This window comes from Sarcophilus harrisii, chromosome 1, assembly GCF_902635505.1.
Source record: "Sarcophilus harrisii chromosome 1, mSarHar1.11, whole genome shotgun sequence".
Taxonomy (NCBI): Eukaryota; Metazoa; Chordata; class Mammalia; order Dasyuromorphia; family Dasyuridae; genus Sarcophilus; species Sarcophilus harrisii.
Window position 1 is genome coordinate 480451876 of NC_045426.1, and position 16468 is coordinate 480468343.

At 34.5% G+C, this 16468-nt stretch overlaps 1 protein-coding gene across 1 annotated transcript in view; it reads right to left on the reverse strand.

Moving 5' to 3' along the window:
• The window catches only part of LOC100920095 (meprin A subunit beta-like), a 60155-nt gene extending 48942 nt beyond the window's left edge, over positions 1 to 11213 (reverse strand). Inside the window, exons 1-4 of the mRNA XM_031946673.1 lie at positions 11151 to 11213; positions 7585 to 7666; positions 7453 to 7496; positions 2081 to 2156 (exon numbers count right to left, since the gene is read on the reverse strand). Coding sequence (XP_031802533.1) covers positions 2081 to 2156; positions 7453 to 7496; positions 7585 to 7666; positions 11151 to 11213 — 265 coding nt within the window. The remainder of the gene's footprint in view (positions 1 to 2080; positions 2157 to 7452; positions 7497 to 7584; positions 7667 to 11150) is intronic.
• Positions 11214 to 16468: the final 5255 nt, after the last annotated feature.

Sequence of the window (16468 nt, forward strand, 5' to 3'; positions counted from 1 at the left end):
ATGGAAATTACAGAAAAATATTGCTTTGTCTAGTAACAAAAATATACCAAAACTTGGTAATGAAAAAACATAACCTTATAAGTTGTCTTCTAACAAAGTATCCTCTTATTCAAAAATTAAGATGATACAAAGTTCTATGATTAGTGAAATGAGATTCATAGCTATTGCAAAAATATGAATGATCAAATCTATTCAAGAAAATACAAATGAAAAAAGAATTGTGCTGAGGAAAGACTGAACAAGCAATGGTATATTAATGAAATGATATATTATTGTGCTGTAAGAAATGATGAGCAAGAGGATTTCAAAAAAAATCTGGTGAGACTTATATAAACTAATGCTGAGTATATGGTGAACATCATACAGTAGCAGCAACATTGTACGATGATCAACTATGATAGAATTAATTCTTCTAATGCTGTAGGACAATTTCAAAAGATTTATGATGAAAAATGCTATCCACACCCAAAGAAAGAATTATGAAATCTAAATGCAGGTTGAAATACACTATTTTCATTTTTTTGTTTTTTATCTTTCTTGTGGCTTTTTTCTTTTGTTTTTTTTCTTCTTTCATTACATGACTAATTGTAAAAATATGATTAATATGATTGTACATGTTAAACTTAAATCAGATTGTTTGCTGTCTTGGGGAGAGAAAACAGAGAGGGGAAAAATTTGAAAAATGGTGAAAACTATCTTTACATGTAATTGGTAAAAAAAAAATTCTATTAAGTGGGGAGGGAAAAAAAGAAATTGGACTAGCAGCCCACCAAAAAAAGGAAAGATCTCTATTTAGAACTAAAGAGAAAAAGGATGACAGACTAGACTGGGTTTAGAAGATCATACAAGAAGAATTGCACGTGTTTAACAAATATTGGATTATTTGCTGTCTAAGGGAGGGGGTTGAGAGAAGGGAGGGAGAAAAAATTTGGAACATAAGGTTTTCCAAGGGTTAATGTTGAAAACCATCTATGTATATATTTTGAAAATAAAAAGCTAAAAAAATGAAATAAAATACTTTTAATCACTCCAAAAAAATCATATAGCACTATCAATTACCCTACCTTCTCCTTGATATTCCTTGAATATTAACTTAGTGAGTGCCACAATTTAAAATTACATTTTGGTGCTAATCATGGAATATCATAGTCTCCAAAAAATAAAAATTGTTAGTTACATAAATTTCAATGGAGAGATAGAAAATGTGTGTAGGCTGCAATACACTACCAATAATGATTTATGGACAAAATTTTGCTTAAAATAAAGATTGCTTAAGCAAAAGCAGAATAAGAGATGAACAACCCAAGGATTGCACTTGTATCCATACAATGTCAGGAGAACTAGAGAAAAATGTCAACTTTCCACAGGGCAGCTCCTCTATGTAACACTAAATGGGAAGCAATGGATAAGAATCCCATAGAATGAGAGGATATAAATAAGTTTGTATTCATTCCCATCAGTGAGTTCATGGAATCCAAACTGTGATATTTCAATCAATAACAACATAAAAATATCATGCCTGGATTGATCAAACATCAACAAAAATTTCCAAGCCAAAGAAATTATTTATTCCATAGTTTTCTTCCTATTAATTTCTCTAATATCCACCATTTATGTAATATATAATTATACTTTCAAATACAAATGTTTTCAAAAATAGAGCATTTTATCCTTTAAAAACCTAGTATCTTAATATTTTCTGGGGCAGATATTAGCTACTTAGCAACAATACTTATTAAGCTCCTACTGTATGCAACACACTCTTTGAGACTCAAGGAGATACAAAATTTGGATAAACCATAGTTTAGAGATTTTAGAACTAGAAGGGACTTTAGCAATCATAGTTCCTTTTAGAGAATCAAACAATAGAAACAGATCTATGCTTTTAATGCCTGCCTCCATTTCTCTTTTCAGCCCACCTCCATTCTTAGATCAAAACAAAAATAAGTCTTTCTGTCTTCAGCTAAAGGGGCTTTGAACACAACAGCTCCTATAACCTATAGCTTGAAATCCAAACAAGGCCAGAGTCTGGGACTAGAGAGTAAAGGGACAAGAATGCTCTCCGAAATGATGTACTTACCCAGATTATCTTGAAGGACATAAGGGATGACATGAGGCCATCTATGGTAATCATTCCTAAGGGCATTTCTGTCTGTCTGAAAAGGAAAATTAACATAGGGTGTGCTTTATCCCAAGGTCAGGCCTCTACTTGGAGAAGGATAGGCTTTTGACCCAAGAGAGAAGGCAATTTAGGTTTCTCTTGACCAGCAGGAAAAATATGTCATTTGTACCTATATGAACATAATTTTTTAGCAATTCTATAAGAGGTCAGGAGGAGAATAATGTATCTGTAGCACTGATTTTTGATAAGATAGTTATGAAGAGGCATGCAAAGCTTATGTATAGCAATAATGATCAGAGAAATCCAATCACCATTGGCAGAAAAGCTGTAATGAAAGGTGTGGCACATAATTTAGCTAAACAATTATGTGCAAGGAAAAAATCATAGCAAAAGCTCATTAATTAGAGCTGCACTATTCATAGTAATTCAGACATATGCTAGGTTAAAAGTCTACCACTGGGAAAATAGAGCTTACTTTAAAAACTTGTTTAAAAGGGAGAGTTGTGTTTACAGTAAAGTAAATAAACTATTTTTAAACGCTCTTAAACCCTTATTTTAGTTATACTTTTTTTTCGTAAAACAATGTGCCAGTTGCTGATGAATATTATTCAGGCCTGTTCATCAGATGGCTCTGGTAGTATCTCTATGAAATAACATTTTTATTAGTTTCAATTAGGTTATTGTAGATCCTAAACTCCTTAAAGATAGAGATTTTCTTTTTTCTTTTTCTTTTTTATCACCCCAATTCCTAATATGGTGCCTAGAACATATTAGGACTTAATAAATGATGGTTGGTTAATAAATTGATTGCTGGAAATTAATAAAATATGCCCTTTTAAAGTATTTTTAGATTTTAAAATCAACTAATTTGAACTGGCCTTTCTTCTATTCATTTCAATTAGTAGGGTTCTATCATATACTTAAAACCTTCTAGTTTGAAAATCTGACATAAATATAGAAATTATATTGATCAAGAATTTTGATCCTAGGAAAGAAGTGAGAAAATGTATCTCTTTCTCCCTTCCTTGCAAGTTTGGAAGACACCATATATTGTCAGACTTAAGATATGTTGATATGTTAATCATGGTTGCTGAATTCCCTCCCTCTCTTTTTTATTCTTTATTACAACAGTAATCATTCAATTAATAAGCATTTATTAAGTGCCAACTCTGTGCCAGAAACTGTACTAAGCAATGAGGATAGAAAAAAAGGCAAAAGATACTCTCTGTTCTCAAGGAGCAGACAATCTACTGGGGGAGACAACATGCAAACAAGAAAACACATAAAGAGAAAGAAACAGTGAGTGAGACACAGAAACACAGAGACAAAGAGATACAGAGACACAGAGATACATATATATATGCATATAAGTATAAAGCAAGCAATATAACATGATAAATAGGAAATAGTTAAAAGAAATACTTCCTATAGAAAATTTTAGTTGAGACTTTAAAAAAGTCATCGAGGTCTATAGTTTTAAGTGGAAGAGGTAGAGTGTTCCCAGCAAATGGGATAACCAGAGAAAATGTCTACAGCCAAGAGATGGAATATCTTGTTCTTGAAACAGGAAGAGAACCAGCATCACTGAATCAAAGAATGTATGTGAGGAGTAAGGTATGAAAAGACTGGAAAAGTAGGAGGGGAGAAGGTTATGAAGGGCTTTGAATGACAACCAGAACATTTTATATTTAATAATTAATTCAACCATTGGAGTTTATTGAGTAGGAGGATGACATGAATGGAGTGAATTTTAGGAAAATCATAGTAATGACTAAATGGAGAATGGCTTGGGGTGGGGAGAGAGAGACTTGAGGAAGAAGACTTATCTGCAGACTGCTGCAATAATCCAAGCATGGGATGATGTGGTCCTGAACTACAATGATAAGAATGGCTGAAGAGAGAAAGGAATGTATTTGAGAGATGTTGCAAAGCTGAAATCGGCAGGACATAGCAATAGCCTGTACATGGGGTACAAGGGAGCAGGATGAGAAATTGTGAAGAATCCAAGATGGCGCCTAGATTGTAAGTTTAAAGGACTGGAAGGAAGATATTGCCCTCTACAGGAATAGGCAAAATAGAAAGGGGGAAAGGAGGAAAGATGATGGAGTTTACTTTAGAGCTGATGAGATCATCAAGCAATGTAGTTTAGAAGAAGAAAAGAAAAGAGCCCAGGATAAAACCCTGAGGGACACTTATGGCTAAAAAGCATATGCCAGAGGAGGATCCAGTAAAGGAAATAGAAAGAAGGCAGGTGGAAAACCAGGAGAGAGGTAAAAAAGACAATAAATTCTTATTGGATATGGAAATTCAGAATTCTTGAATGTGAGGTGAAAGATTTTAGGAATGATGGCAAGATCAAGAAGATGAACATCTTTGTGTACAGCTCAGATAAAGTGGGGGGAGTAGCTCTTGGGAAGTGAGTAGTTACAGGAAATGAATGATTGGGACATTTTAAGGAGAATCAATAGGTATGTTAAATTCTCCTAATGTGAACAAAGGAGTTGAAAACCTAGACATAAAAGAATATCAAGAACAAAAAAAAAAAAAAAAAAAGATCAATAGTATCAAAGGCTTCAGACTCTGATCCAGGAAATGAGAATTGAGAAATGTCTTTAGATTTGGTAACTAAGAGATCATTTTTAATTAAGAGATCAATGTTACTACATTGGAGAAAGTGAGCAGTTTCAATAGAAGGATTATGTGGGAAGCCAGAGAGACAGCATGTATTATAGATAGTCTTTTTAAGGAGTTTAGCTGCAAAAAGCAAAAGGTATATAGCATGTTTATTAGTGAGAGTGGAAGAATTAAATGAGAATTTTTCCAGGATAAAGAAGTCCTGGGTATGTTTGTAGTCAATAAGAAATGAATCTACAGAAAGAGAGAGATAGAAAATAAATGAAAAACTGAGAGGAGACAATCTGTTATAAGAGATGGGTTGGGAATGAGGTCAATTGAACAAATAATAGATTTAACCTTGGTAAAGAATAAGACCACTATATATAAAACAGGGATAAAGAAAGAAAAAGCTGGCAAAATAATCTGAGTGATAGGAGATATGTAAAAGGAGAAAAATATCCTCATTTTTTTCTATAATATATGAAGCAAGGTACTCAGCTGAGAAAAAAGGTGAAGGGAAGCAATGAGAAGCTTTAAGGAGGATGGAAAGTGGGATAGTGAAGTGAAAAAAGAGATATAGTAGAATTGTCCAGCAGATAGAAGGATCCAGTTGAGGTTATATAACACATTTGTAGTGGATCCAGGAAAAACAGTTACTTTATTTTCCTTACCTTTGTACAGCTATATGTATATAGGCATGGTGGGAATGATCCAAGACTGAGGCATAGTTTGCCATAATTGGTGATATAATAATGGGCCTAGTGCTTCCAGAGACAAGAGTGTAGAATTGAATTGGTTCTTTGTGAACAGCTCAGGTAAAGGGTGGTGGGGGCGGGGTAGAGGGAAGGGGGAAGCAGAGTAGCTTCTGGTAAGCGAGTAGTTACAGGAAATGAATGATTGGGACATTTTAGGAAGAATCAATAAGTATGTTAAATTCTAGTATGAACAAAGAAGTTGAAAACCTAGATATAAGAGAATAACAAGAAAAAAAGATCAATAATGTCATAGGCTTCAGACTCTGATCCAGGGAGGGCTCAGATCCAAGGAGTTGAGATGAGATGAGGAGAAGGTGACTACAACAGGAAAGATAGCCTGCAAAAGAATTCAAGGATCAAGAGACTGGAGGTCATGGTGTGGGTAAAGGATAGGGTATGATAAAAGACGGAGGGAGAGATAAAAAAGCAATAGATTCTTATTGGAAATGGAAATTTCAGAATTCTTGAATGTGAAAAATTTTGGGAGAGATGGCAAGATCAAGAAAATGAACATCTTTGTGTACAGCTCAGATAAAGTGGAGGGAGTAGCTCATGGGAAGTGAGTAGTTACAAGAAATGAATGATTGAAACATTTTAGGGAGAATCAATATGTATGTTAAATTCCTCTAGTATGAGCAAAGGAATTGAAAACTAGAGAAAATTTCTAAGTTAGGTATCAACTCATTGAGGAAGAAAGAAAGTGACCAGATGACTTTATGCCAGAATTTTGTTTGACTGGTAGATAAAAATATCACAAACCTCAAAGGAAGAGAGATTACTGGGTCATGGAGGAAAGGGAAGAATATGGAAATGATAATGGGGAGAAGGAGTATTCCACCTCCTCACCTCAACCAGTGAGCCAAGGAAAATGAGTGAAGGTATAGTCAGTACTAGAAAGAGTAATGAGAGAGGCAGTGTCATCAAGGGAAAGCCAGGTTTCAGTAAGACATAGCAGTTGGGAAGAATAGAAAAATAGAATTAAGATAATGAAAAGTTTGAAGTTTCTACACAGGTATTCCAGAGAGCACATTGAAAGGACGGGGTGGAGTTATGATGAAATTTTGGGGCAGGAGAGTTGAGGAGGGATGGAAAGGAGGATTCCCTATGGTAGAAGGTTGGAGTGAGGTTTAGATGATGATCTAGAGGAGTTAAGAGACACTGCAATGTGAAGGGTATTATCAAGTATAAGGATGTTCATCATTAAGGAAAGAGTGCTATTTCTCTGCCCCCAAAGAATAGGCTTGGCTTGAAATAGGAAGCCTAAAGTTGAAGAGAAGGTTGCTTTTCTTTGCAATGAAGGTTCTCCAAATTCCAGTTGGAAGACTGGGCTGGCAGCAAGAGATGGCTGTGCAGGTACAGATAAAAGTGGTTGCATTGAAGCTGATAGAAGGTTCCTACCTTAGTTAAATGCCACAATTCTTCTAAGAACATGTTGCATTGAGCAAGAGACAAAAGGTTCAGAGTGCAAGTGTGTCTGCATTCTGAGGTGGTTAGACAGAAAGGGAAAGGGGAAAGTTTGATATATATGTGTGTGTGTGTGTGTGTGTGTATTATATATATATATACAGAGAGAGAAACAGAGACACAGACAGAGAGAGAGAGAGAGAAATGAAAGCAATGCAAAACTAGACGTTATCAATAAAAAATTTTAAACCTAACAAGTTTGGATCAATACATCCTGATGACATATGATTAGTGATGATGGCCTTGGAACTAATTTACAGTAAATCACAGTAAAAGAAAGATTATGATATTAATATGAATCAAATCATTTTTCCAACATAATTTGTTGATGAGATTTTGTGTAAATTCATTGATAAATGATTCTCATTGATTCTGTGCCATCTCCAATGGTTAGGGTTAACACGCCCTCACATGGTAAATGAGCTTCAGAAAAGTAATATTTTAGCTTGTTCTGGTCAATAAAAGCATAGATAGAACTGCAGGCTGCCAACTCACCCCACCAAGGTCAATGTCTCCCTCAAAAAGGTTCAGTCCCGAAGCTAGATGGCAAAACCAGATCTGTCATTAATAATTGAGTAAAAGTCCATACCTGCATGTGGGATTTTCAGAAGAAAGGAATCTACTAACCATCATTGATGTCAAATATATCCTCATCCTTGCCACCATCAACATCTATTATTAAAAGTAAAAAGAGGAGAGCAAAAGTTAACTTTAACACAGAGGCAAAAAAAATCTTTAGGCCATTTTGAAACCGTAATTTATCATAGTAAATTCACTCTGTTTTCTTATTTCCCTTAAGAATTGACTGACTTTATGAATAAATGAGTACAGTTCATAACAAACAGCTCCTTCTGTGCAAGAGGAAAATCAGACGGGGAAGAAACACCATTGATACAGATAGGCTACTGAATTAGAACCAAATTGGAATCAAATGCTGCAGGCTGATATTGTTAGCCTTGATTTGTTCATATGTGGCCACTTCAGTGTAGAATGAAGCTTTTAGTAAATGGCACAGATCAAGGCTTTTAGGTTAAGCCTGAATTCCTTCTAAATTCCTAGGGAATAGACACTATGATTTTTTTCATATGATTCTCTATGAGTACAAGTGAGTAATTAGTGGAATATTATATTGGATTCATCTACTATGACAGACTTGTTTAAGCCTGAATTTTTTTTTGGAGCACTCAGGTCGGAGTTAAATAATAACTCATTCAACTCACATACTCACTGGATAAATATAGGAAAATCTACCATCATGATATATAAGGATTTTAAGTGAGTTCAGCACTTAAATATTCAGGAGGAATAATGATGGTTGTAATGCATGAATTATTTTTTTATTCATCTAACAAAATTAAGTCAAGTTCCCTCAATTCAGCTTATATTTAGGAATTGCATCATGGTCTGAATGTGACCATGGGTTCTCAAAGGTTCTGTTTACAAGTCCAGCAGTGTGAGGGCCAGGGACTAGCCTAAGTAAGTTTGGAGCTTCTCCACAGGGAATTGGTCACCAGGTGATGAATTGGGGGTATCATATTCACTAATGGAGCTATTCATTCAGTTGTAAAGGTGTTATTTATAGATAGATAGATAGATAGATACATAGATAGATAGATGATAGATAGATATAGATAGAATATGTACCTGTGAAAGAACAATAATAGCATTATATAGCACATTAGTATTTCAAGTGCATTAAATCATTGTTCTCATTTCAATTTCACTACCACCCTATAAGGTAGGTATTAACCCCGTTATATAGAGATATTAGTATTATTTAGTAATATTAATATTTATTAATTTAGAAAAGGTTTTGCCCAGGTTCACACAGGTAAGAAGTATCTGAAACAGAATTCAGATCTTCTTGAGAAAACTCAGGGTTTTTTGGAACTAACTTCTACCAATTGTACCAAGAAGTTTCCCTACCCATAGATTGAAATCATGGATCACTGAAAATACTGAAAAGAATATAAATCATCAGATATGACTCACCAAAGTTTTCTAGGGTTGGCTGAGAAACAAAAAAGAAAAGAAAACACATTATCATGACAGACAAGATTTATCAGTACTTCTCTGGGTTTTTACTGTCCTATATAGTAATAAAAGCATTTATTTGCTACCTCACTAATAATGATTCTTTGCCCTCAGATATTAACTTTCATGATATTTGAAAATCTAAACAGAGTTTTTACTTGAATGATTTTTGTCATCAAACAAACAAACAAACAAATAAAAAACCCATGGGGCACATTAATGTACCATTAGTGAAGCTCTAATTTTGAGCCAGTCAATTTGGAGTAATATGAAAAAGTTATGAAAATGTCCATATCCTGTGAACCAGAAATCCCACTACTAGGCATATAACTCAAGGAGATAAATGAAAAAAAGAAAGGCCCCTATATATACACATCAAAATATTTTTATCTGAACTTTTTGTAGTACCAAAGAATATAAAATAATATCAATGCTCATAACTGGGTTAACTTAATTATAATATAGGAATGTAAAGGAGTATTACTATGCTCTAAGAAAGTACAAATATGACACATCCAGAAATTTGGAAGAAGATTTCTATGAATCTTTAAGACAAAGTGAAATAAGCAGATCCAAGAAAACAATGTACATAATGCAATTATAAAGATCAACAATAAAAACATTTGGAACTGAGTGCTCTGAACTTATAATGACAAACCTTGGCCTCAAAAAAGTGATATAAGAAGAAATTTTTACTCTTTTTTTGTAGAGGTGGGGAAAAATCAGTCTGGATTATTTCATATAATATCAAACTTTTTTGTTGAAATGTCCCAAAACAGCAAATCGTTTGTGCTTCAGTCTATTTCTTTAGTTCAAGATAGGAGTGTCAATTATGGCTGTTTTGAGCAAAAGAAATGAATAAGTGGTTTCAAGTTAATGCTGTAAAATGGTCACCCTTAAAACACAATATACCATCATATTTGACAAAATTAAGAATATGTCTCACATATTAAGAGTATGTCTATGTGATATATTGTATTTAGGATATACTGTGACATATTTAACATGTATAGGACTGCTTGCCATCTGGGGGAGAGGGTTGAGGGAGGGAGGGGAAAAGTCGGAACAGAAATGAGTGCAAGGGATAAAGTTGTAAAAAATTACCCAGGCATGGGTTCTGTCAATAAAAAGTTACAATTATTAAAAAAAAAAAAAAAGAATATGTCTTTGTGAAAAAATAAAAACTACACAAATAAAGATATGCAATATAATTTTAGTAGTGGAATTTAGGGCATACTTTAGACATAATAAATACATTAAACTAAATCTTTTTTTTCAGCATTTGACTATTCTTTTAAATTTAAAACTTCAAGTTTTTCTCCAAGCCTTTGAAATATTATTCACTGCTTTGATTTTGTCTGTCCATATTCAGCTGATACAGGGTATCTCTCTATCTGTACAAGGTCAGGCTAAAGCTAATGAAGAATCAGAAAAGAATTTTTATTCTGTGGGCCCTTCACAGTCCACAACCAGATCACTTACACTGAGACTTCTATTCAATTAATTTATTTTTAAGAATCTATACATCACTTATTGTGTATCTAATTTATATTTTAATGTATTTAACATCTACTGGTCATCTTGCCATCTAGGGGAGGGGGTGGGAGGTAAGAGGTGAAAAATTGGAACAAGAGGTTTGGCAATTGTTAATGCTGTAAAGTTACCCATGCATATAACCTGTAAATAAAAGGCTATTAAATAAAAATAAATAAATAAAATAAAAAAAATAAAAAAATAAAAATAAAATAAAATAAAAGAATCTATACATCATCAGCCAATACCAAAAATTGAACTAAGACAAATTACCCTTTTTTCCATATTACCAAAAATTAGTTTTGAAGCAGTGAAACAAAAACAATCAATTACAACAAAGCCTGTTCCTCTCTCTCGGATCTCCTTCCTGTTTCCTAGTCCCTTACAATCAGCCAATCTATGTATTCTTAATAGTAAATTTTCCCTGCTTATTCTAAACAAAGCATTCCTTTCATAAACCCTGCCTGATTAACATGAAAGAAAACCAGTGGCTAAATCAGTTTAAATGGTACCATTACTCCAGCATCGGAAGTAATACTATCCTTGGTATTACCTACTGCCCTCTTGTCAGCTTATTTTGCTTTATTTTCCATATATCTTATAACATATGCCTTTTAATTCCTTACCATGCCAGAGACCACAAGGAGACTCTTAGAGAGCAGAAGCCAAGGCAAACACCATGAATCCATGTTGCATCTGGATCTAAGAGCTGCAAACTGCAAAATTCTGAATGGGATTTACTTATATAGAGTCAACTATCATAAATTAGAGCCTTCAATCTGTATAAGGTATTTTGTAGATTAGTCTCTTCCTAAGTAATTCTTCAAAAGTAAGAAAATAAAGGTCATCAGACTGAGCACTTTTCTGAAGATGGACAATTTATCCAATTTATTTTTAAGAGGCAAGTGCCTGGGAGGAACTAACCTTGGAGGTTAAATATCGTATCTTTATTTCCTGGTAAATCACATATGGTAAGAAGTCCAGCATTAATTTTAAACCATAATCTTTTCTCTCATTCAACTAATCATTATAAATTGTTGATTGGTGCAGTGTTAAATAAATAGCTAGTGACTGACTGATAAACAGCTGGATGAAGTTACAGAGGAGGCAAACACAATTGAGTCTTTAATTTGGTATCCAGCTAGTTACCCAGTTCTCCAAGAAGCTGTAGCATATACAGGAGCCACAACCAGGTTAAACTATCTCGAAAGATTGGCTAAATCAGATTCAGGGTAACTGACAGTCCTCAAACCCAATTCATCACAAATACATGCACACAACCTCCATAAGAACAATCAATCAAAATCCCAAAGTGCACCTCCAATTGGAAACTCCCAGCCCCTTCTATGTGCATATTATCATTCAATTTTTATATTTCTAATTATATTCATGGCTTACTGATTGAGTTATAAGATTCAATAATTCCTAATGAGTCTCTAGAGCTTGAGAACATGGGATTGCAAATAATAGCAGATTTCATTTCTGAACATTCCCATTATCCAGTTGCTGATACAAAGGACAAGTAGTGAGTTTTCTGAGTACCTAACCATTCTGTGTCTTTATTCATCTTTTTCCTCTTTGCCTATTACTATTCAATCTTTGACCATAACTTTAACTAAGATCTATCCAGTTTGTTAGTCTCCGTAAGCCTAGATTTGATTTCCCTTGGATTCCCTTATATTTTATTTCATGCATTATCCTGATATCCATAATTTGATTTCCCTTGGATTCCCATATATTTTATTTCATGAAATAAAATATATGGGAATCCAAGGGAAATCAATTCTCTTGAAATATAATTGTCCTTTTAAAAAAAACAATAGATTCCCTCAGGTTAATAATTCCTACTTTAATTCATCTACCACTATTTTCCTTTTTCTTTTCCAAAATCCCCTTTCTAATCGGAGGAAATCTAAGTATATTCCTACCCTGGAAAAGTAGTAACAGGAATCAGGGAAGGTAGAAAGTACCTTCTTTCTAAAGTACTTTAGAACCTTAGAAGTTCTAAGTATCCCTGGAATCACTTTTTAAAATTGACATATTTTACCTTTGATACAATGGAATATCTTGGAGGTGATATAGAACAAAAATCTATTATTTATCAAATTTTACACACACACACATATACACACATTAGTTAAAGACCTAAGGTAGTGTCAATGAGGCTAATGAAAGAGTCAGATGAACTATTCCTGAAACCCAAAGCTTATTTTATTTTATAAATTACCCTGCTGGGCCCTTCAAAGTCCACAAGCAGATCATTTACATTGAGACTTCTATTCAACTAATTTATTTTTAAGAATCTATACATCATCAGCCAATACCAAAAATTGAAGTTATTTTATAAATTATAATATTTTATAACATAATGTATTTTATAACAATCTAAGAGCTTTCTCCAGGTTCATTACATTTAACTTAGACAAGAAATCAATTTATACTAGTGGTACCATTTCAGTCCTCCAGAAGCTGTATCTGCTTCCTCCAAAAGTAAGCCTCCAGTTCTCTTCACATGTATCTTGGCAGTAGGAAGCATCTGGAGACTGCTAAAAATGTCTGTCTCTAGACCCTTTGAATACCTCCAATTTCCATAGCATCTGTGATAAGATATCACATCATCTTTCCTACGGTTGGCTGCCAAGTTATAAAACCACCTCTGATCCTAATGCCCAAGGCAACAAGCTTGGCAACAAGCATGGACAGTGGCAAACTCCTTGGCAAATGCAATGTTCCAAGTCCCAATCTTCAAAGGCCAGCTACTCCAAGAGCTACCCAGGCTGCCAGAGAAAGAACAGTTGTTCTAAAAAGGCCTGCAACCTTTAGCTCAAATAGGGACATTACATGCAAAAATGATGTCTCACTTACAAATGCATTTCAGTCCTGCAATCCAATAAAAAGGGATGGGGGCTGGTTCTGAGATTTCACTGATGCTAGAGGTCTGAAGATGACATCTATCAAGATAGTTTCAAACTACCTCTACAATTTAAAGAATAGAAAAGTCAAATGTGCTTTAAGGGGAACACTACCAAATCAGAATTTGACTAGAACCAGATTAAAATATAACTGGGAAACAGTTAATAAAGGAAATAAAAAACACAATAGGACATAAATAAGGTTAATATATGGTTTTCTTACTCAATCTAAACCCCAAAAGAATCGTTATGTATAATTTAAGGGTTCTGTTTTTAATTTGAATTTGACAGTCTTGAGCATTGATAAGTTTAGTGACATTTCATGAAATGGCAAAGCTTGACAATTTCTGTGATGCTCAAGAGGCTGTTGAAGGAGCGTTCCCATATTCTGAATTACAAGAAACCAGTCATGAAGAGTTAGTAATGCATATGTGCTCAACCTTATGTCCCATGATAAGAAAACTAGCCCAGAAGTTAGGTCTCTGAACTCTCCTATCTTAGAAAAAAAAAGGGGGGGAAGAGGGGAATTCCCTGATAATATCAACTTGCTAGAGAGATTCAAGAATCAACTCTTGCTTAAAGGAGGAAGAATGATTTGAAAGAATTGGACTCAGACAGAAGAGAAGCTTGGAGTCCAAGTATTACTGAGAAAGAAATTCCAAAGTAGTTTTTATTATTGTTTTGTCAATTAGCCATGTACATCTCTTCATGGCCCCATTTGCAGTTTTTTTGGTAAAGACACTGGAATGGATTGCCATTTCCTTCTCCAGCTCATTTTACAGATGAAGAAATTGAGGCAACCAGGGTTAAATGATTTGCCTAGAGTCTCACAGCTAATAATGAGGCTGGTTTTGAACTCAGATCTTTCTGACTCCAGGACCACCTTGGTCCTGAAACCCAAATGCACCACTTAGGATAGTACCAGTCCCTTAAACTGCAATGCTAAAACAAATCTATGGCAGCATAAATGTGCATCTGCTGCTTTTCTCTACAATTGCCTGTATCCATGGTTGGATTCAGAAAATGGCCCTCCACACATAATTGCTACCATCTTTTAGGCTAAAAGTATGTTATACATAGGGCTATAGGAATAGGATAGGAATTAGTCAGTCCTGCCCCTAGGAGATATGATAATATAATTATCTAGGATTTGTACAAATCCTTTAAGGTTTGCATAGCACTTTATATATGTTCACTCTTGGATATACCCAAAGAGGGACTGTTATTGTCCCCATTTTACAGTTAAGGAAACTAAGGCCAACAAAGGTTAAGTGATTTGCTCAGAATTATGTAGCTAGTAAGTGCCTGAGGCAGGATTTGAATTCATGTCTTCCTGATTTCAAGTCCCACACTCTCTCCATTCAAAGACAGTCTGCCCCTCCAGATCTTTCCAAAAGGTGACCCCTGCCAGGCTTCTGAAGCCACCTATCTTGATGCTCATCTTGTCAATAATGTATCATCTCCATAAAATGATCCATCTGTAGTAAAAGCAGGGACAACACAGGTGGCTTCAAAAACGTAGCATCCCTTTTAGGGATGTGGAAACTGAGGCTTGCCCAACATCCCACCAGTTTTAAATGACAGCACTGAGATTTAACCCCAGGTTTCTGATTTCACATTCTGCATCACAAGTTAGTATGTGCTATGATGATGATGATGACAAGGGTAATTATGACGCACGGTTTTATCCCCTAAACTGGAGCATTTCTGTGTCTTACATATTTATACATGAACTGGAAAATGTCTTGGCTTGTATCATTTGTATGATGTTATTGGCCCTCTGGTCACATTCCTCTCCTTGCAGTTCCACTTCTATACCTTGTCCTTAAATCTCCCTCAGTCCTACCAACTTTCCAACCATAAATGTAGGAAGTGGTTTCAGGACATTTACTGATTGTATCCAGCATCAGCATATATGAAATATTTTGTTTTAACATCCATAAAACAATCTGTAAACTCTGTAAAATTTTCAGGTACACTTCATCTCCAAAACGATAAGTCTATTGACTAAATTTTAGTATGCCTTAACATGATAAGCTTGAAAAATATCTTTCTATCCTAACAGTAGATAAATCAACTATAAAATGATTAACAAATCTAAAGTCTGATGAATAAGTGATTCATCTTTCTCTGAGCCACTTTTGTGAGTGTCCCCTGAAGCCCAAGTTTAGGCTTTTGTCTTTCTCTTATACTCTTTCCTTTGGTGACTTCTTCAGATCCCATATTTCTAATTAACATTTCTGTTCAGTTGACTCCTCCCAGATACACACACACACACACACACACACACACACACACACACTCGAATATATTGATACTATATATACATAGATACATAAATATAGTATATTTGAACATATATATTCATCCACAATACACCTCCTGAACTAAAATTGTATGTTACCAACAAATTTATTTGAATGTCCTGTTGACATCTCAACCTCAGTGTAACCAATCAATATATCTTCAATTTTACTTCTATCCATCAGTCATAGGGTTACAAGATCATAGAATCATGGATTTAAAGATGAAAGGGACATTCAAAGCCATTGAGTCAAACTTCCTCAACTGTAAAATGAAAAACCTATGGCTGAGGAGGTTATTTTACTTTTTTCAAGGTCATGGTGGTAGCAAGCATAAAAGTTAAGAGCCTCTGACTCTATACTCAGTGATCTTTAAGGTCCTGTTTTATACTGCCCTAGATATCAGGGATACAAAGACAAGAATGGGATAGTCCTTAATCTCAAGAAACTAATATTCTAAAACAGGTACATGTAATTTTACAAAATATAAAAGTATAAGCTCATTTCAGGAGGGATACTCTTGCAGTTAAAGGGATCAGGAAAAGTCTTATGTAAGACATGTTTCTTGAACTAAATACTTAAAAGAATTAGAGATTCTAAGAGGTAAAGGTGGAGAAGAAAGCATAGCAGACATGAGGGACAGTCTATACAGAGGCTGCAATGGAAGATGGGACATCTTGGCTTGGGGACACCTATTAAGCTGGTTTGGCTGGACAAAGGAGTGCTTGA